The sequence below is a fragment of the Staurois parvus genome, unplaced genomic scaffold (genome assembly GCF_062004578.1).
Source record: "Staurois parvus isolate SC_StPar_1 unplaced genomic scaffold, SC_StPar_1.0 ptg000230l, whole genome shotgun sequence".
Taxonomy (NCBI): domain Eukaryota; kingdom Metazoa; phylum Chordata; class Amphibia; order Anura; family Ranidae; genus Staurois; species Staurois parvus.
Window position 1 is genome coordinate 2385017 of NW_028318026.1, and position 23410 is coordinate 2408426.

At 40.3% G+C, this 23410-nt stretch overlaps 1 protein-coding gene across 1 annotated transcript in view; it reads right to left on the reverse strand.

The window, feature by feature from the left end:
• Positions 1 to 18937, reverse strand: part of SLC26A7 (solute carrier family 26 member 7) — a 71008-nt gene extending 52071 nt beyond the window's left edge. The window contains exons 1-4 of the mRNA XM_089679730.1: positions 18653 to 18937; positions 13639 to 13749; positions 12675 to 12844; positions 1005 to 1169 (exon numbers count right to left, since the gene is read on the reverse strand). Of these exons, the coding sequence (XP_089535856.1) occupies positions 1005 to 1169; positions 12675 to 12844; positions 13639 to 13749; positions 18653 to 18842 (636 nt within the window). The 5' untranslated portion in view covers positions 18843 to 18937. The remainder of the gene's footprint in view (positions 1 to 1004; positions 1170 to 12674; positions 12845 to 13638; positions 13750 to 18652) is intronic.
• Between the last annotated feature and the right edge of the window lie 4473 nt (positions 18938 to 23410).

Below are 23410 nucleotides of genomic sequence, written 5' to 3' on the forward strand. Positions count from 1 at the left end.
AATGGAATTAACAACAGGCGCACTCTATGGGCAACAATGAGACGACCCCCAAAACAGGAATGGTTTTACAGGCGGAGGCCACTGACATTTATTTCCTTACTAATCTTTTCTGACTGTTTTTCACTAGTTTTGCATTTGCCTAGGGTCAGTGTCACTGCTGTTAGCATGAGGCGATATGTGGACACTACAGAGGTTGTACAGGCAGTCCAACTCCTCCAGGATGGCGCATCAATACGTGCCATTGCCAGAAGATTTGCTGTGTCTCCCAGCACAGTCTCAAGAGCATGGAGGAGATTCCAGGAGACAGGCAGTTACTCTAGGACAGCTGGACAGGGTCTTGGAATGTCCTTAACCCATCAGCAGGACTGATATCTGCTCCTTTGTGCATGAAGCAGCAAAATGAGCACTGCCAGAGCCCTACAAAATGATCTAAAGTAGGCCACTGGTGTGAATGTCTCTGACCATCAATCAGAAACAGACTTCATGAGGGTGGCCTGAGGGCCCAACATCCTCTAGTGAGCTCTGTGCTCACTGCCTGGCTCCATAGAGCTTGATTGGCATTTGCCATTAAACACCAGAATTGGCAGGTCCGCCACTGGCGCCCTGTGCTTTTCACAGATGAGAGCAAGTTCACCCTGAGCACATGTGACAGACATGAAAGGATATGGAGATGCCTGGAGAGTGTAACATCGTTCAGCATGACCGTTTTGGTGGTGGATCAGTGATGGTCTGGGGAGGCATATCCATGGAGGGAAGCACAGACCTTTGGCCATTGAACGTTTTGGAAGAATTAACCATTCTCTGGTCTCATTAAAGTTAAGAACCACCAGTCTAGAGAATGTGCTGTTCATAGTGGATAAGAGAAAGTTCTAATGCTTTTTTCAACTTATATATAATAAAAGGGGTCAATCTGAATTGATCACAAATAATTTCCTTAATTTAAACAACCAGCCAGATGTAGGTTTACATAAGTAAATCACACAGACATATGTTAAAGTACCTACATAAAACATTCCCAATGGTCCAGATATATAAGGTATCTTCATTCCTAGCAGGAACTTGACTTGTGATGTCACCACGTGAGTCGCTGCTCCTGTTGTCATTGCACTGACTACAGGCTCTGAGAGGAGAAAAGTGGCACACCCCAACTGCAGCAAAGACATTGACATCTGTTGAAAACATGGAAAGCACAATTAATTTCAGAGTATACCCCACTGCCAAATATATACATTGCAAGGTTTTTAGCAAATATCTTTGCACAGTCCTACCTACTGCCTACATTAATCCTATACAATTCCTAACTATTGCAGTCGCTTCTTACTTTGCTAGTGCTCAGTGAGAAGTTTGTCCCATTGCAGTCACCTGATCAAGCCCAGCATTGCGATAGGAGAAAAAACTGTAAGCCAATCCCATGAGCAGGAAATACCTCCTCCAGGGAGTTGTGTACATTAACTGTGTATAGAGCACATCTCCACAAGGAACCAGTTTGCCCATTTTAGAAAATCAAGCCTGACTGTCAGTGTAACTAAAAATGTACATTTTATTAATGCTAGAATATAAAAAAAAGCTTGTTTAGTAATTGTTCATATGAACTTGTCATTTAAAATATAATTTACATAATATTATACTGAAGTACAACAGGAAACGGAAGACTCTTTCTGTGAGGGAGATTCTAAAATGGCAAAGTCAGCGCTGTGAGCTTGAGTTGGAAAGTCTCAACATTTGGATCCATGAGAGAAGGCATTATTTAGCATACCAGAGTCCGGGGCCGTGGATATGGGGTACCAGCAGTCCTCCTGTATGGGGCCCAGGCCAGTAGGGGGGCCCAGGTAGCTGGGTGAATAGTATGTGGGCAGGGAGGGTGATTGTCAATGTGGGGGGAGGGGGAAATTACTGGAATCAATCCCCTGTATGGTTCTCTCTGCAGCAGCTGAAAGCTGGCTTCTTCTCCTTTACCTCCCTCTGGCTTTCAGCTTCTGCAGAGAGAGCCATACAGGGCATCAGATCTGCACCCATTACCCTTTCTGTGCACCATACATTTCACCCTGGTCCCCCCGTGTGCCCCTACCCCTGCTGTGCTGCCGGAAACCCTCCTCTCCTTTCCACTGGCAGCTGTAGGCACACAATAGGATCATTCAGGATTGAGAGTGAGGGAAGGTTCTGGTAAATATGTCACTTTTACCAGCCCCTTTCTTTCCTGAATGCACACAATGAGTGATCTGTATCGATCACTCACTATGCTCAATTATAACTGATGCATAGTAAACTGTTTTTTTTTTTGGGGGGGGGCTGTCAGGTTGGCGGTATGGGGCCCCATGGTTGCTAACAGCATCCCTGAGTCTACCCATAACTGAAATATGGTCTAGATCAGCTTTTCTCAATTTTATACTCCAAAGGAACCCTTGAAATAATTGTTAAGTCTCAGGGAAGCCCTGCTAAAAAAAAAATTATCAGGGGCAGTGCAAAGCATGCCCCTTACATCAGTGGTTATTAGGAAGAATGGCCCCCTAACAGAGGTGTCACAACAGCACCCTATACCCAGCTGCTATAAAGATTATTGGCGTAAAGCTGCTGGTTCTACCAAGTGACATTGAAGATGGAAGGGCAATCACCCACAGGTCAAGGAACCCCTAGTAACCTCTCAAGGAACCCTAGGGTTTCATGGAACCCTGGTTAAGAATGGTTGGTCTAAACAGACCATCCTATTAAGCTGGGTTCTCGGTTCTCACTGAACTTATTCTAAGTTATGAGTCCATATCCTGTTTTGATTAGAACAATTGGAAAGAGATGGTAAAGATATATATACACAACAAACTCCAAAGAGCAGAAACAATGTATTCATTGTTCTATAGGTGGCATTTATGATGCGAATAATGACAATGATTCTTCTCTGCACAATGGTGTCATTGTAAAACTACAAATTCCAGTTGTCATTGGTTTCCTGATTTTTAATGGAACTTTTAGCTGAATAATAGCTAGACACTAACAGTTACATTTACACAATAAGATCTCATGCACACTAGGAGTTTAGCCAGTGTATGGCCAATCCCAGAGTTTTACTGTGTTGGGCAGTCACAACTATAGTGTTTAGCCTTGCAGCCTGTCAAAATTTATGTCAGCCTGAAAGCAGCTGCATCTGGACAGGGCTCAACACTGTACTGAGCGGTAGCTGCATTTAGGGCGCTCTGACCTAAGCACTGCATTCTGGGAGGAGGATACATACTTCCTTATAACTGGAAGTTCCACGTATTGTATATAGTGGACAAACATACTTCAAGCCAGCCTTCTGGAGGATTCTGAAAAGTAGTGGACTGGGAGAGTCAAATTAACAGCCTAAATATTTATGCAGTTCCAGCCAATCCCTGGGGAAGGGTGTTCAGATGGTGGCTGTGAGGGTGCATAAATAGTGTGGGTTAAAATTGAAACAAGAGCGCACTGGCCTAGCACATTATCCCAGATAACAGTTTATTGAATTATAGATAAAATATACTCACAAACAAGAGGTGACAAATGGCATAACAAATGACAGTCACTGGAAACATGCTCTATATGTCACCACCATAAAAGAAGCTGGCTCTGAGGAAGAGGCTTTCCCTCCAAACGCGTCAGCCTTTCTTTGGCCCTTAGATGGCACTTATTTTATGTTGGGGCCCTTGATGCTATATGGAGCATGTTTCCAGTGACTGTCATTTGTTATGAGATTTGTCACCTTTTGTTTGTGACTATATTTTAACTATAATTCAAAAAACTGTTATCTGGGATAATGCGCTAGGCCAGTGCGCTCTTGCTACAATTTTTTCCTGCAGTTATATCTGACATCCCCTGTCGTACACAGGAGCAGCAAGGCTTGGATTATCTGCTTGAAATTTTGTACATATTTAGGTTCCACCATACTTCCCTGTCTTCAGCCCTCTACACCCATGCGCAGGAGCTTTTGGCATAAATAGTGTGGGGCCTGTGGGGATTTTTTCTTGTGGAGGAGAAGATCCCAGCCTGAAGGGTTGCTGCCCTCCTGGGCAGTTCTGCTGCACCTTATTACAATATGTAACAATCAATAAAAATATCATACAAATAAACAATTTTTTAGGATACATAGATGCTTGTAACAAATCTTGTACACAGGCCTGTGACATAACGTTTACCATCAATAAACGTATTTCATTGAACTTCGCTGTAACAAAATATCATTCTTGATAGAATTGTAACAAATAGTCTCTTCACTGCATCCAAGTTCAATGAAATAAGTTTATCTGAGAGTATAGGTTATCCCTTAGACCTTATGTACAAGGATTTTGTACTATGTACCCTAAAAATCGTTTATTTTTACAATATTTGTAATGATTGATTTATATTGTAATAAAGTATCTTTTAAGCATTGACTATGTGTGCTATTCAGTTGGCACCTATAAAATGTACTCATTATTTATAACGAGTTATCTCTATGTTTACGGTATTAGAAATATTGTGCCCAAGTGACTTCCCAACAACCTTTATATATTAATATTTTATCAGTAAGGATATCATTGGTATCTTTAAGCCTGGATGAAGTCCAAGTGTCTCATCCAGATCCAATTCCTCAGACAAAAGAGGGCAGATCTTCCTTGCTTATCTCTTCCTCAGGCAGTGCATCTGCAGTAAAAGCAAAGTCAGAGACTGACTAACAAATGAAGGGCTTGTTTATTACTCTTGCAACCTACTGCCTCCAAACAGACCAAGATCCTGCCAATAAAATCAGATATGGTGGCAGAAAACTCTGGTAAGCTGTGCCCATTGGAGTGCCCAGAGGAAAGCAGGAAGTCACATTGAAGCCAACTGTCCAAACAAAGGATACTAGGGCCCTGTAGAGACAGACTGGGCAAGCCCAGTACTTACAGTGGAAGATGTCTTTACACTCTGGTCAGGAATAAAGGGACTAAACGCCATCCTGGTTTCACCCTCCACAATGGGCATACCCCTCAAGAAGTCTTCAAAGAAAGAACTTCACCACCACAAGAGCATTGCCCTGCCCTGGACCCTGCATACCCCCCAGAAGTCTTCAGGGACAGAACTCCACCCCCAGCAAACCACGGCCCTGGACCATGTAGCTAACTCAACATGATGCACCACACACCAAGGTGAGTGCCAAAAGCGACATTACAGGTCTCCCCCACACCTTCTGCAGGCAGAGTCTGGGTACAGTCCCCCAAGGCTCAGCCAAGGAGTTTACTGATCTGGAGAAGAGTGCCGCAGTGACTATGGTACAGCCAAGAACTTGATATAAGAATCTTTAAGAAAATAACCTCCAGATAAAAAAGTTAAGTTTCTCTCAGAGAAGACATCCATCGTGTAATGACGATTGGCTAGCTGTGAATAGGAAGTAGGAAAGGTTATATAGGGAAAGTCAGGTGTAGAGCTGGCAGAGCACCCAGCTACACCTGATATCCCTGTCTGACCTGAGGGTTAAGACTGGATGTTCAAATCTAACTTTTTTGACATACAAATATGTTAGCATATGACTGGGAAAACTAATTGTATTGTCAGATCCTAGGATGTCCCTTTCACTTTACATCCTGTGCTATGTAAAATCTGCTGTTATGCGTGCCTCCAAAATGGATCTTTGTATGTTATGATACTGTTTTTGTTCTTTGGTGTGTAACACCTTGGTTGTTTTTCTGTCTCTGTAAAACTTAAAACCACTTACCTACCAGGCATTTTTTTGCTAGAAAATTACTTAGAAATTACTTAGAACCCCCAAACATTATATAATTCTAATGCCCTGGAGAATAAAATGGTGGCTGTTGCAGTTTTTTTAAGTCACACGATTTTTGTGCACCCATTTATGAAACAAAACTTTGAAGGAAAAATGCACTTAAACAAATTTTAATGTGCACAAACACAATATGATACCCAATAATTCTTTGGTAAGATATAGACAATGACGTTGTGTCGAGTAAATGCACAAGCCTGTGAAATGGCAACAAACTACGGTATCTAAACATGTCCATAGGAGATGATATTAAAGCCTTTACATGTTATCATTTAGAGTTAATATCTATATATTAATTCCGTGCTGCAGCACCAAAATCAATGTATAATCATATGCCAAGGGCAAATACATTTCCACATATGTGAATAAAGATAACAATGATAGCAAAATTAAATAAAATTAAATTGAAAAAACTCCTTGTGTGATGTGTCCTTATGTAATCTTCTGAAAGTTCTTTAAGAAATCTTCTTCCGTGCTTCACACACTGTGGCCCCTTTGCCAGTGACGCAAAATGTTGGATGTGCCTATGAATGGTGTGGGCGGAGAGGATTTCTGATGTTCGTGAGCTATACTTTGCCATAAGTATAACAGTTTTAAATGGGAATAGTACAGCAAGCATTTGAGCTTTATCCACAAGCTGCAGCCTCTATAAGACGCCCCTGTGGTGGTCTTCTGTATGTGTATTTCCTGTGTGGGTTTTATTTAATAAATATATATTACTTTATGGAAAGCACTATGATGCTATATTATTGTTCACATATGTGGAAATTTATTTGCACTTGGTATATGATTATACAGTACATTGATTTTGGTGGTGCAGCATGGAATTAATATATAGACATTCTCTGTTTGGTGTATGGTACACTGGGTAAATTGCAGCAGCAGCACAGTATTTATATTTTTTTTTGTTTTAATTGCAATATATTTTTTATCTTTTTTAGTTTTAATTTGTCGGTTTTGAGTTTTTTTGTATGTTGATTGTAACAATAGAATGATGTGCACTGGGGCAATTTTGTTTGTTTTTTTGCATCATTTAGAGTCAAACTTGAGCTATGGTGCTAGAAATATTGCCCTCACTCTGACATTCATGGTCATACCTTACATGTGTGGTACAATCACTGTTTACATGTGTATCAAACCTACATGTGTGTTTGTATTTGTATATAAGCATTGGGGTGATGCTTTTAAATCTTTTTTTAATAATTTTTATTTACTTTTTTACACTTTTTTAATTTAGTTTTTTCCATTTAACTTTAATGCCCCCTTGTTATAGCTTTATGCATGGCAATTACTAGTTATTGAGAGTTGCCCTCCAAGGCAGCTGATCAAACACAGAGTGTGTTCGATCATCTGCTTTGCTGGCTGTAATGGCCAGAGAATGACAGTCCAAAAGTGACTAAATCCTTATTGCTTCCACCTTCATTCATTGGATGTTCCTCCTTCATCTCCACTGTTGACAGCTGATGCAATTGGTTACTGGATGAAGTCCAAGCATTTCATCCTGATCCAATTCCTCAGAAAAAAGAGGGCAGATCTTCCTTGCTTACCTCTTCCTCAGGCAGTGCATCTGCAGTAAAAGCACAACTGAAGGGTTTGTTTCTTTTCCTTGCAACCAACTGCCTCCAAACAGGAGGAACAGAAAAAACTTGGGAACGCCAGTGGGCAGCGGCGCCCTTCCAAGAGTTGTAAAAGTGATCAAATGGCTATAAAGCCACTGAGATCACATTTACAGGAAAGGCAGTCTCTGGCTCTAAAAAATGGCACCAAGATCATGGCTGCAGCTTGTACAACTGCTTGTTGTCCAGGACATTTATATATATATATATATAAAAGAACCTGTGTCCTGTACTGAATGCCTAGGAAAATGGTTTGCCAAACCAAACATGTAATATATTGCAGATTACCAATCATTAGATGTGGTGGCTGCATTGGTTTCCTTTTTTTACCTGATGATTTTCACCTGATGATCTGGCCAGTAACACACCTCCTGTACTGGAGTGCATGAAGGGGCACAGGGGGCACCTTTGGACACCAACATTGTCAGTCTGGGGGGAGGGGAGCATTAGATGCATTCGCAGGTTTAAATACACTAACAATTTGAATCCAAACTACAGCTCTCACTTTATAATCAGTTGCAACAAACAGTTTTCTTCCTTTTGGGATAAAGGTTTTATATTAATAAATAAAAGCTGATCATTACAACCACCCCTGTCAGTGTTAAATGGTTTGTCTCATCCCTGTAAACTGATACATTTGGAAGAGACCCTTGTTCTTTTGAAAAACAACAGACTTACTGGCTGGAATACCAGGGAAATATAAAGGAAAGAAAGCCTAAAAATGAAAACTAATGCAGCCATCACATCCAAGAATTGGTAAGCTGCAATAAAATAAATGTTCGCTTTTGAATTTAATACTACTTTAAGCTTTTAGATTCCCTTTATATTTATGTATTGAGTTGTAACATTTTGTAAGGAAGCCTAGTACATATCTGATCAGATTACTTTTGTAGCAAGAAAAATGTTGTATATCCAGCTCTCACACCCACAACACTTCTTGCCCGTCATACGGTTCAGTAGTTCTCACTTCTGTACTGTTATCTAATCACACTTTTTGCACGTTATACCAACTTCCACACTCTTGGTGATGATAAGAAAAATCAAACTACATATAAGACTTTTGTTAAGCTATTAAAATAACTTAGATGGTTACTTGGGTACATGGAATCTTGACATAATCAAGCAATACAAACACTGAGGCTGATTTACTAAATAAACTAAACAAGATCAGGGATAAATCATAAAGGTACAGTTGGATTGGTGACCCACATTAGTAAATGAACAAACATGTGATCATTGTCCTATAACGTGGGGGGGTTGTAGCCTCTCCATGCGCATTAAACATGCAAATAATGTTGTTTTATATCCTATAAGGTACACAACAGCATTCACAAGTCAAAATAAATAATAAAAAAAATGGAAAAACAGAAAAAGGACAAAAATTAATGTGACTTTCTCAGTAAGGGGTCATATACACTGGTGCAAAGAGCCATGCACCCTGAAAAACAAGCATATATCTAAGCCTGGGAGTGAGAGGTGTTTCCATACAGCTCTCAACTAGCACTTTCTAAAGTAATAGTCAGCAATGGTATCCACCATGATTCTCTCAAAACAGTTTTCCATAGGAATATCCCTTTACCATTTTGGTGTTACGCATTGAATATAAACGTTAACAAAGAATAAAATTATCTCACGATCACTTGTATGCCCTGTACAAACATCCAGTTTAATAATGTAGTTGGAAGCACCCTCCATGTGCACATATCAACAACTCCATTCCCCTGCCCCAAATAGTGTTCATCCAGCATGTCAGACTGTGGGAAAAATAGCAACCAAAGTTCTGCCCCGGAAGACGTGATCTTTCACGAAACACATAGGGCGGAGCCTAATGCTGACGTCTTTGCGCTACCAGAAGACAGTCCATTTTGCAGGCTGTGATTCTTTACATTGCGCAATGTTTACTCTTTGGATGTAAGTGCAGTTTAAAGTGTTAGTAAAGATTTTATATGGGATTTCACACTATGTGGAGCACTTGTTCCTTTTCTTCCTTTTGAATGTGCTAGGAGATGTGGAGACTGGCGGAGGATACATAGTGGCATTGATATCTTTGGCCAAACAGTATACCCTGAAAAATGTGTTGAAGATCCAGCCAATAATTTACCATATTACATGCTTTCCATGACTTCTCTGTAGGAAGAGAGTCATGGATTTCTGGTAAGCTTCCATTTATGATTCTTTGGTGGTAGAAATTTCCTGTGGTGTCGGTCGACTATTTAAAGTTTGCTAGGTTGGGGTTCACCAATTTGCTGATTTTGGATACAGACTTTTATTTATTTAATGCATGGAATTAAATGGACTTTTAACACTAGTGGACTTCATATAACTTATTAATATTATACAGTATTTATAAAGCGCCAATGGTTCGGTCAGCGCTGTACATTACAAAGGGGGACAGAACATGTGACAGAACAACAACAATACAATGCAAAACATGAGGGGATCGAGGGCCCTGCTCTTTCGAGCTTACAATCTAGGAGGGAGGGGATGGTGGTACAGGAGGAGATAGCTGTGGGGGATGGGGTGGTAGGAAGAGTGGAGGAGGTCGGCAAGTTAGCAGGGGGTGGAGTAGGCTTCCCTGGAGAGGTGGGTTTTCAGGGTGTGCCTAAAGGAGAGGAGAGTAGGTGATAATCTGATGGGTTGGGGCAGGGAGTTCCAGAGGATGGGTGACAACCTGAAGAAGTCCTGGAGGCGGGCATGGGAGGAGGAGACCAGGGAACTAGAGAGAAGGAGGTCTTGTGAGGAGCGGAGTGTGCGTGCTGTGCGGTACTTGGATATTAGGTCAGTGATGTAGATCGGGGCAGTATGGTGGACGGCTTTGTACGTCAGTGTTAGGATTTTGAATTTGATCCGTTGCACAATCGGAAGCCAGTGGAGGGATTGGCAGAGGGGGGTGGCGGAAATAGAGCGGTTGGAAAGGTGAATGAGTCTGGCAGCCGTATTCAGGATCGACTGAAGCGGGGATAGCCAGCGGCGAGGCAGGCCAGTAAGGAGGGAGTTGCAGTAATCGAGTCGTGATATGATGAGGGAGTGGATGAGCTGTTTAGTGGTTTCTGGGGTTAGGAACGTGCGTATTTTGGTGATGTTGCGGAAGTGGAGTCTGCACGAGCTTGTTAAAGATTGGACTTGGGGCTGGAAGGATAGGTTGGAGTCCAGAATGACACCAAGTACTCTGGCCTGCAGGGCAGGTTTGATGGTGGCGTTGTTGGATGTGATGGAGAAGTCAGTGGGGGGTGATGTCCGGGCTGGGGGGAAGACAAGAAACTCGGTTTTGGAGAGGTTCAGTTATGTTTGATTTATCTGATTTTCATATATCAGCACAGCAATTTTATGCACAACCAAAGTTCTGCTTCCTTAGGCACCTCTCCTTTCCCACTCTGGGCAATCGGCAATAAAGAAGCAGATCTGCTGAGTTGATTAGACCATCACTGTGCTCTGACCTTATATAGGCAAAATCCCAGTATCGTATCTGCTCTGAAGAGCAAGGAACATGGGAAGCTAAAATAAACACAGATCTCAGGAATGTATACTAGCAGTATTCAAAGTATTTTTAAAGTATCTCTTTAACTAATACGCAACTGGCTTAAAAGGTGTTTTTGGTTGTTTTTCAGTTTTAACATATAGTGTTTCTTCCATTTGGATTTACTCTATCACAAGTATATTCAAGAATATTTTTAACTAACTAACTTTTATATTTGGATGGTTTCCAGCATTAACAGATTGTATTTTTACCATTTCAATTTATGCTAGCTCAAGTTCTTCCCAATAAGTAGATGTCCTCCACATAAATATACTGTATGTTTTCTCTTCAAGGCCAAATATAGTTTGAGTGAAACATTATTAAGAAAACAGATTGAACTTTGTGATCCACAACAAGCACAACAGTAGACCAATATTATTTTACTAAACTTTATAGCACTGACATAAGTTCACAGAACCATTTATACCAGTGTCTGCCCATGTGGATCTACAAGTTTTATGTACCTACCATACTAGGATGAGTTCACTAAGATGATGAGGTATTTTAACTCATTTATTTTGCCTTTTGAAAAATTTCTCCCAAAAATGTTAATTTCTTGAACACAAATTTGCATTAAGCCTGACTCTAGATGAAACTTTTTTATTTAGTTTTGGATAGAGTGGGTAAGGGTTGGAACCTTTGTCAGGTGTCCTAATTAGGGAGAGTTTCTCTCACTTACTGTTAACAATCCATTCCTGTGATGAATTTGCTAGGCTTGGGTTATTGTGCAAAAATTTGTACAATTAAAATGTAATAAAATTTCTTGAAGCAAGGTATTAATGGCATGTGTTCAGTATTATCCTGGTTGTATTACAATTTGATTGTATGATCTCTGTGCTATCTCTCTTAGGTTGGCTACAATGATTGTATCAATAATGTTTAGTTTGAGAGCCTGACCAAACACTCAATACAATTTTTATCCAGTCCTATGGGTCATCCTCCCACATAGATGTTGGAAATTCAAAGGAGACAGTACAGTAAAATGACATGTGGACAGCTTTTGGTTTATCAAAAGCAATGTGAAGGCCTACTTAAACAATCTATTTCATTTTAAAGCCAACAGGTAGACCTTTCCACTGCTTAGTTGTTAGTAAGATTGGACAATCAGATTGTAACATGTGTGTCCAGTTTTAAAATCTAATTTAGCAATCTATGTGCCGTTCATATAAAATTTTAACTTGCAGTCATGGTTTCACACAACCTCATAATTTTACAAATGCATAGTATCTTGTACAATCAGACTGTGAGATGTGCGGACAACTCTCCTGAACTACATCACAATAGCTGTACTCAGATTTTGAAAATCCACATCTACATCCACATCAAAAGTATTTTAATATCACTATTCTGAATTACCAATTTAAATTAATTGGTACATATGATTGTCCACACTAATTAAAGAATGCTTCCATTGAGGAAATATGGAGGCTGCCTTTGCTGAAATCTACTTCTAAAAATTATGTTTTTGTTGTGCTGATCACATGGCTTCAGTACTTTCTGAATTACAGATGAAAAAAAAGCATGGATGACCATCAGGAGTTTTGCCTTTTCTGGCTTTGTTCCAGGTAACTAGCATTTCTAGTAGGTCAGCTATGGCAGCATCCATATTACTTTAAGTACAGGTACCCTTTAGGAGATTGTCCAAATTAGACCAGTCTACCCTTCTTGTTCTCCTATGGTGCAAATCTGGGAGACGTGAAATACAAGACTGTTTCACAATTCTGGATAATCTCATTTTGTTGGGGAATAATTGTACTCATGAATAATAACCCCCTCACAGCATAGAGGCACTCACTTGTATGACTCCACCTAGAAAGGTCACAGCTGCAGCAACTCCTATTCTTTGCATTTCAAAATCAGATATAGCCACATCTCCCAATGAGCCATTAGACGCAGTGCCATTGTTCGAAGGAACAAGCTTCTCAACAGCTGAAGCAGAGATCAGGGATGTAATAGCAAAAGTGCCTGCAACAGAAAGGAAGTAGAGTGAGCTGGGCACAACTTTGAAACTCAACATATACTGTATATACAGTATATGAGAACAAGCGCAAGGCTGAAGTACACTCTGTTCTAAGCACTGGAGCATAGCCAGTCCATGAAAGGTAATGAGTTAAAGGAACATTATTGAGAACTACTGTATATTTTATTCTAATGAATGCATGTGCTTAACACAGTAAATAAAATATTACTTTAAATAAGTGAACAAAAAGATATATATATTCATGCAGGGGAGGGAGAGTGGGAGCCAGATCAGTTTACTATAGTCAAATCAACGAGAGCTGAAATCTAACAAACATGCCATTAGTTTCAGGTGAATACTAAACAAAGAGAAAGGAAAGATGAGTTCATGTTTCATAAACTATGAAGAGTCTTTTGATTCTTCTCAACATCCCCTGCCCTCCACTCTATCTATATTTGTCTTACTGAATTTGACCACATGGGTCCAGAAGTGGACAGAAGAGGGAGAACAACATGGAAAATGTTATTGTAATTTGGTAATTTTGGCTTTGAGCCGCCCTTCTAGTCCTCGACAACTATTACCTAACCAATGAGACTGTGGCTCATGGGTTAGTTATAGTTTGTACCAACCTAACCTACTGAATACATGCTTTATTTCTAAAAGGGGACTTTTCCTCACACCTCGCAATTATATTTGTTCTTGTTGGACAGTCCAGAATCTCCAACAGTGAAGGCATGAGGGCATGCATGTCCTTTCATATACCTGAGTGCATTTTGCATTAGTAATTCTTAGATCTCACCTGTGGAAACATGTCGGCCCATACCAAATATAGCGTAGATCAATGGGGGGAACACAGACCCATATAATCCAAACATTGGATGAACCGATGACATCACAGCAAATGCTAGGCCTATGGAGCCAAAACAAAGATTAGTACTTGTGGTAAAATTTGTATTATATTAATCTGAATAGGGAAAATGTGGTCTCATTATGTCAAGTCATCAAATTTAAAGAGTTAATTAATAAAGTGTATGTATAGACCAGGGGTATTGAACTAAAATTCATGGGGGTCTGGTCAAATAAATTTTATTCCAGCGGAGGTCCGAGTGTCATGTTTGTGCTATGAATCAGAGCCTTCACATCACAGCCTCCTGTGCACGTCATCGTCCATTCCCCTCCTCCACCTTTAAGGCCAAGACCGCCCCATCACAAACCCCCTCTTTATAGAATTATAGACCCACCACATCACAGACCCCTTTTACACCATTGCCCTCAGTCCCCTCTTTGCATCACAGCTCCCCAAACCTTATACCACAGTCACAGTCCTCCCTCTCCCCTTCTTTACAGCACAATCTTTCTCTCATATTATCACCCCCTCTTACTTCACAGTCCCCTGTTACACTATAGACCCCCATTATATCACAGTTTCCCCCTCCCCTTCCACATCATACTCCTCCCTCCATATTACAGACTGTCCCTTTCACCACATTGCAGCACTCCCCCCTTCCTCCCCACTCCCTTTACTGTCCTACCTCATTCACACAAGATGGGAGACGTGGCAGGTCTGGACAAAGGACAGGACTTTTCCTGTTAAAGGTGTGTGAATGATTGCTTGGACCACTCTGCAGCCCAGCAACCAATAGCTTGCCACTCAACTTGAAAAGTCTTCTATCCAGACCTGGTGCGCCTCCCATGTTGTGCTCTTCTTTGAGAATGATAGCGGTGGGCAGGCGAGCCGATGGTTGGGAGAGAACACTTAGGCATCTATCTGGCAAGGATGAGGTCCAGACAGGACTGTTATGGGTCCGGATCCGGACTGTGGTCCACCATTTAGTGATGCCTGGTATAGATAAAACATGCTGTTTTGGAAAGTGTAAGGAATGGTTAAAAACTCTGTCACGTTTTGCTGTCTGTGGCCCGTTTCACTCTGAAGATACAACAAAAAGTACAATTAAATCTTTCAAAAGTAATTCCACTATCAAGGTGGCCATATGCTATTAGTTTTTTTCTTTTTTTCATCCAGCAGACTGAAAAAAAAAATGAAGACAGTAAACAGCTATGAAAAAAGGATTCCCAGAGCACCACAGATTTTCTAAACCGAAAGCACAGCAGACGTTTCTTCATTTCAAATACTCAGAAGTAGCAAATTAAGAGGAGAGGGAAGGAGGGGTCACTTCTTTGATTGATTAGAGAAACTTCAGTCCCCGTGTGTATATGTGCCTCCCCTTTTACCTTTGTCGCTAGTGGAATCTAGAAAAACATGCTCACATTCCCAATGAATCAAGCGTTGTTCTTCTGTAACCCACTGCTTCAGAGCCACTAGCTAGGTCCTCTGCCACCATCTTTCTGTCATCATTGGAAGCCCAACTGTCTCTTCTGGGTTCAAACAGTCAGTTCCTCGTGATGCACTTCAGGTCCTCCCTCCTCCAGCATTAGGTTCACCAACCTGCTGCTGTAAGCTACATAAAGCCTCTTGATATATGTGACATGGGTATCCCAGGAGGCAGCAAGAACAGAAATGACATTCTTGTCCATCCAAAAATGGAAAACAGCTGGACAGAAAATATTACTAAAAAGGTAACTAAAAAGGAAATAAATGTCAGCTTCATATACAGTTGTGTTCAAAATAATAGCAGTGTGTTGAAAAAAGTGAATAAAGCTCAAAATCCTTCTAATAGCTTTTATTTCCATACACACTAATGCATTGGGGACACTACACATTCTATTCCAAATCAAAACATGAAGAAAAATATATCAAATTTGTGTTGTTCCTCTAAATAAATTGAAGAAAAGTGAATATTAGACTGTTCAAAAAATAGCAGTGTTTGTATTCTTCTTTACAAACTCAAACATTCACGATATAAACTGAAAAATGTTTGAAGATTTTGCTTTCCTTTGAATCACTTAATATTTAGTTGTATAAGCACTGTTTCTGAGAACTGCTGTACATCTGTGTTGCATGGAGTCAACCAACGTCTGGCACCTGTGAACAGGTATTCCAGCCCAGGATGATTGGACTACATTCCACAGTTCTTCTCTATTTCTTGGTTTTGCCTCAGAAACTGCATTTTTGATGTCACCCCACAAGTTTTCTATTGAATTAAGATCTGGGGATTGGGCTGGTCACTCCATAACGTCAATCTTGTTGGTCTGGAACCAAGATGTTGCACATTTATTGGTGTGTTTGGGGGCGTTGTCTGTTGGAACACCCATTTCAAGGGCATTTCCTCTTCAGCATAAGGCAGCATGACCTCTTCAAGTATTCTGATGTATTCAAACTGATCCATGATCCCTGGTATGCGATAAATAGGCCCAACACCGTAGTATGAGAAACATCCCCATATAATGATGCTTGCGCAACCATGCTTCACTGTCTTCACAGTGTACTGTGGCTTTAGTTCAGTGTTTGGGGGTCGTCTGACAAACTGTCTCCGGCCACTAGACCCAAAAAGAACAATCTTACTTTCATCAGTCCACAAAATGTTGCGCCATTTCTCTTTAGGCCAGTCAATGTGCTCTTTGGCAAATTGTAACCTCTTCAGCACATGTCTTTTTTTCAACAGTGGGACTTTGCGGGGGCTTCTTGCAGATAGCTTGGCTTCAGATAGGCGTCTTCTAATTGTAACAGTACTCACAGGTAACTTTAGACCTTCTTTGATCTTCCTGGAGCTGATTGTTGGCTGAGTCCTTGCCATTTTGGCTATTCTATCCATTCGAATGGTAGTTTTTCGCTTTCTTCCATGTCTTTCAGGCTTTGGTTGCCATTTAAAAAGCATTTGTGATCATTTTAACTGAGCAGCCTTTCATTTTCTGCACTTCTTTATAAGTTTTCCCCTCTCCAATCAACTTTTTAATCAAGGTACGCTGTTCTTCTGAACAATGTCTGGAATGACCCATTTTCCTCAGAATTTCAGAGAGAAATGCACTGTAACCAGCATGGACAACATTTGCTGCCTTCCTTCCTTAAATAAGGGCAATAATTGCCACCTGTTTTTCAAAGAATGAATGACCTCACTAATAGAACTCCACACTGCTATTATTTTGAACATGCCCCTTTCAATTAGTGATTCAATTACACAGAATCAGCAGCATGCATGTCATGACTGTTGGGTCTGTTGGATTTCTATTACTCTGCTACACCTGCTAGGAAATTATTTGCCATGTAGAAATATTATTTCTACCAAAAACAGTGATTGATCAGGTTAGTGATGTCTGACTGCTATTATTTTGAACACAACTGTATATGTTGCTGAGAGGAGGAGGACTGCCACCACACAAAGTCATTGTAATGAGTGAAGGTGTGCTTTAAAGTGGTTCTAAAGGCTCAAGGTTTTTACGTTCATATATTCTATGCATCAAGATAAAAAATCTGTGTACAGCAGCTCCCAAAGCCCCCCCCCAATCCTTACTTGAGCCCCCTCCGATCCAGCCACGTTCTTGACAGCCTCTGCTGTCTGGAGACTCTTCCTCCTCATTGGCTGAGACAGCAGCGGGAACCCATTTTCTCCCACTGCTGTCATTCACAGCCAGTGAGCCAATGAGGAGAGAGCGGGTGCGGGGCCGAGCCACAGCATTATGTGTCTTATGGACGAATAGAGCAGCGGCTTGGGACAAGCATGCAGTGGTGCTCCCAGGACAAGTGGCTTTCCCTGGGCACTGCTTGAGGGGGGGGGGGGCAGGAGCGCTGGCGGGGACCAGAAAAGAAGAGGATCGGGGCTGCTCTGTGCAAAATAACTGCACAGAGCAGGTAAGTATAAAATGTTTGTTATTTAAAAAAAACAAAGCTTTAGTGTCACTTTAACTTGCATGCATTTAGATTGAGCTACTGAACTCTATAAACAATGGGTATCTTTTAGCAAAGCTGATAAAGTTGGACAGGAAAATGTACAACTAAACCCTAAGCTTTACCAGCTGGCTAAAAGTGAGAATATAAAAATGAATATGCAATACTATGTTTACCTGAAAAACATATTTTTTTATTTTATTTTTGACTCTTGGCCATAATACATAAAGAAGAAAATAAGCAAAACCATTATACTTTTATTTAGAGGGTTACTAAACCCAAGACCCTGCATTCACTATATCTGGTCTCCCACAGTACACAGATCATGGACATGCAATTATTTTAGCAAATATAAACTGCTAAATACTTTTTCTCATCAGCAGTTAGATCAGTCGTGTGACTTCTATCAGTGTCCAGCAGAGCACTGGTTAAGGATTTTAGGAGGAGTTTTGATTTTGCTATAGGAGGATGCAGGACCCTTGACCTTTGTCTGGACAGTGCTGATTGGTCCTGTGCTGATCACATGCACTCTTCCAAGAAAAAAAACATCTCTCTAGCAATACACACCAAACTAAGCATGTGCAGAGTGACTCCACACATTATGGCTTATGAGGAGATAAGAGGGGGACACTGGAAGAAGGGGAGGATCAGAGAAGACAGGATCAAACAGCCTTTTTACACAATGCAGAGGATTAACCCCTTAGGTTACACAGTGAGTATAACAAGCATGTTTTGCTGCATATACAGACTGATTTTACTTCTGTGGGTTAAGTAGCACTTTAAGAGATGAGCTATGCTTTAATTTAAAACAGAAAAGGTTCATTCAAAGCACCTGTCCCCCTATTAAAAATGAGACACATGGATGGGAGTCTATCAAATATAAAGAATAAAAATAATGAAACAATTGTGTTAGTGTGCTTATCGCTGAAATCGTACTCAAAGGTGAAGTTATACATTGCTAGTCGTTTCCTGCTGCTTATCACATGACACGATATTAGGAGTAGAAAAGAAAGCTGTATAGTCACAGTACCGTGTGCCACCTGGTGAACTGTCAGCATCGTTCCAGAGATACAGTCAGGAATCAGGTTTTGTCGGAGGTCGTACTTGGGAGCCCACTCCAAGATAGGGATTCTTCCGAGACACCATGCTTTTATTTCTGAGCAGCCTATGCTTGATATTTGCTTTAATTGTGTTCTAAAATAGCTTTTCCTGCATGACATTTTTTTCTCACTTCAAACTTTTCAGAAAGAAATGTGTGAGAATCTCAATCTCACATTACACTGTAACTCTGATTCTGATCCTGAGTAGCTGAGAGCAGGGACTGCTGCAGTGTAATGTGACCATACCTGAGTGCCCTTGGATAAGCTTCCTTCCCACTTACAGGATCAGTCTAGAGGAGGTGGGGCATGGTGTAGAATACGCTATACCAGAACTCCAAGATTGTACCGTCTCTCTATGCCTGAAGCTGCAAACGTGCTAACACTGTTAATGTATACTCTAAACACAGCTAAAAGATTCAGAAAAACAAGGAAGTTGGAAGAACTAAATCTCTAAACTAGAGATGAGGTTCGGGTTCACTGCCACCGTGGGTTTCAGCCAAAGCTGCATACTTGAGGTTCGTGCACCCAGCTATTGTGGAATTCACCCAACTCTTCATACCATAATGCATTTACTGACTTTTGAACTTAGGCCAGCTGGCTCTCTAGGGCCAATAAGGGGGACTTTGGATAAGTTTGATCCCCCAGCCTATAAAAGGGCGAGGTAACAGCAGCCATAGTAACAATATTGCTTTAGATATAGTTACATAGTTAGTCTGGCTGAAAAAAAGACAATAGTCCATCCAGTTCAACCATAAAAAAAAAAAGTTATAATCCTATACCCACAGTTGATCCAGAGGAAGGAAAAAAAACAGCAAAGCATGATCCAATTTGCTCCTGCAGGAGAAAAAATTCCTTCCTGATCCCCCGAAAGGCAATCAGATATTCCCTGGATCAACTTTACCTATAAATGTTAGTATCCAGTTATATTCTTTGTATATAAGAAATAATCCAGGCCTTTTTTAAAGCAATCCACTGAGCTGGTCAGAATCAACTCTTGAGGGAGTCTATTCCACATTTTCACAGCTCTTACTCTGAAGAACCTTTCCATGTTTGGAGATTAAATATCTTTTCCTCCAGACGTAAAGAGTGCCCCCTTGTCCTCTGTGATGACCTCAGGGTGAATAACTCTACACCAAGTTCACTATATGAACCACTGATGTATTTATACATGGTGATCATATCCCCCCTTAATCTCCTCTTCTCAAGAGAGAATAAATTCAGTTCCTCTAATCTTTCCTCATAGCTGAGCTCCTCCATGCCTCGTATCAGTTTGGTTGCCCTTGTCTGCACTTTCTCCAGTTCCTCTATGTTCTTTTTGTGAATTGGTGCCCAAAACTGAACTGCATATTCCAGATGAGGTCTTACTAATGATTTGTACCGGTGTAATATGATATCTCTCTCTCTGGAGTCTATACCTCTTTTAATACAAGAGAGGATTTTGCTCGCTTTAGAAACCGCAGCTTGCATTGCATGCCAATATTAAGCTTGTGATCTACCAGAACCCCCAGATCCTCCTCCACCATTGATTCTCCCAGTTGTACCCCCCCTAGTATGTATGATGCATGCATATTCTTAGCCCCCAAGTCCATAACCTTACATTTATCAACATTAAACCTCATTTGCCACATAGTTGCCCAATTACACAGTGCATTGAGGTCGGCTTGTAAATTGGAGACATCCTGTAAGGACGTTATTCCACTGCACAGCTTGGTGTCATCTGCAAAGACTGAAATGGAATTTTTAATCCCAGAACCTATATCGTTTATAAATATATTAAAAAGTAAGGGTCCCAACACTGAACCTTGGGGTACACCACTAGACCCTAGGGGGTACACCACTATGTACAACCCTAGACCATTCAGAGTATGAATCATTATTATTATTATTATTACACATTATTTATATAGTGTCAACAGTTTGCTCAGCGCTGTAACCACTACTCTCTGAATATGATCTTTTAGCCAGTTTTCTATCCATTTACATACGTATTTTTTCAAGCTTGTCGACTTTACCTTACACATTAGCCATGTGTGGGGAACTGTGTCAAACACTTTTGCAAAATCCAAGTATACCACGTCCAGCGCCACCCCTCTGTCCAAGGTTTTGCTCACCTCCTCATAAAAAGAAATCAGATTCGTTTGACAACTTCTGTCTTTCATGAATCCATGCTGTCTGTTGCTTAAAATATTTTTTTTGTCCAGCAAGAACTCATCTATGTGGTCTTTTATTAAACTCTCCAGTATCTTCCCAACTATAGAAGTTAAACTAACAGGTCTATAATTACTTGGTAAAGATTTTGATCTTTTTTTAAATATTGGCACCACATTGGCCTTACGCCAATCCAGTGGTAATATGCCAGTCATTAAAGAGTCCCTAAAAATTAGAAACAATGGCTTTGAAATGACAGAGCTCGATTCTTTAAGGACCCGTGGGTGTATGCCATCCAGTCCAGGTGCTTTATTCACCTTTATTCTGTCTAAATATTTTTGGATCATATCAATTGTGAGCCAATGTGGATCATCTGGAGCTGTGTCAATACCATGCCCATTATGGACAAGAGCTCCCCCATGCTCCTTTGTATACACAGAGCTGAAGAAGGTATTTAATAAATTTGCCTTCTCTTTATCCCCAATCACCCACTCTAGATTATTTTGTAAAGGGCCTACATGCTTGGACCGAACCTTTTTACTATTAATATATTTGAAGAATTTTTGGGGGTTTGTCCTGCTACCTTTTGCAATCTGTTGTTCGTTTTCAATTTTTGCAGCCTTGATTTCCTTTTTACATATGCTGTTATATTCTTTGTAATGTTTAAACGATTATAGCATTCCCTCATTTCTATATTTAATAAAAGCTCTATTCTTATTATTCATAGCTTTTTTAACTTTGGCCGTAAGCCACATAGGTTTGATTTTTAGCCTTTTAAACTTGTTGCCCATAGGAATATATTTTGCAGTGAGTTTACATACAGTCTTTTTGAAGAACTCCCATTTCTGTGTTGTGTTCATCGATGCCAATATTCCCAGCCAGTCTTGGAGAGCAGCTCTCAACCTTGGAACATTAGCTCTCTTAAAGTTGAGCGTTTTTATTTTTCCCATATGTGCTTGTTTTTTTACAGCTGACAATAAAAGAAATCATGTTATGGTCACTGCTACCCAGATGTTCTTTTATATGGACATTAGTAATAAGCTCTGCATGGTTTGAGATTACCAGGTTCAGCAGAGCATCGTTCCTAGTTGGGGCGCCCTAACTATGATAGGGAAAGCATAGGGAGTGCTGCCAATAAAATGCATAGGCAGAGATTAGTGTAGAGTCGGTAGGCACTGGTATCTTGGAGAATCTAAGGATGGAGGGAAGGGAGGGTTTTTACCTTTATTCATTCTTTGTTACATTTTAAAGTGATATTGAAACCAAAACGTTAATATATTTCAGCTTACTAATCTATAGATGTGGTGCATTCATTATTTTTTTGTGACCTGGTCAGTAATACACCTCCTGTATTAGGGTGGATATGCGCTGGATAAAGGTGCAACAGAGACATCTTAGCACAGCAGCATTATCAGTCTTGGGGGGCAGAGAAAAGAGAGTGTTAGATGCACTTGCAAATTTAGATGCACTAAACAAATTGAAGCCAAAGTTCAGCTAACACTTTTTAAGCAGTTAAAGCAAACAATTTTGTTACTTGTGGGTGGGATAAAGGTTTATTATATGTAAATTTAAAAAAAATCTGACAATTGTAAGGACCCCATCAGTGTTCAATGATTTGTTTCTTCCTTCTAATTACTTATTCTGTTGAATAACAACTGACTTATGTGCTAGATCTCCAGGTAAGAATGAAAGAACGTCTAAAAAAGAAAAGAAATGCAACCACCACACCTAAGAATTGGCAAGCTGCAATATAATAAATGTATGCTTTTGGATTTAATACCACTTTATTACTTTTGATTTGCTGCAGCCTCTTTACAGCCTGTCCCTGCCTACCTGCACTATAGTGATAACAGGCTGCATGTGTTTTTTTCACATGGTTCAGTTCCTAATTGTTGCTGGCTGCAATTGTAAGTGTAAGGTGCACTCTATTGAAACCCCTCTACTAGTAAAGTCATGGTGACAGCAGTGGAATCAGCACAACAGCTTATAGTTTCATTTGGGGGAGAATGTGAAGGTAAATTACAGACAGGAGATTGTGGGTGATGGGGAAGAAGTTATTTAAGAAATGCTAGTGAGTGAAATAAAGTTACTGTAGGCTTTCCAAGTGTCTTGTTAAAACAAAAATAAGATATTAATGATTGAGTTTACATCTATTTTAACCAATATGCTTGAGTTCTTTGAACTGCACACCTAAAATTCCATTTAGGACCAATATCTGTCTGCAACAACTGATTTACAACTAATTCTGCATTTGTGTACACCTTAGCTACTTTTGTTTCATTAATTAGGGCCTGTTTTTCCTCACCACTCTTGAGGTGATTACAGTACATCAAGCAGTTGTTATTAACAGATTTCAGAGCATCCTTTTCGCAGCACCTCACTGAACCCTTTGAAAATAATGTAAAAATACCATGCACCCAAAACACTGCATACCCCCACCACGGCAACCCCCTGCTATACTTCTATATACCCCCAAATGTTTTGCTCTTTATTTGAATGTATACATAAATGTAGATAAAATGAATTTATTGAACATCTAC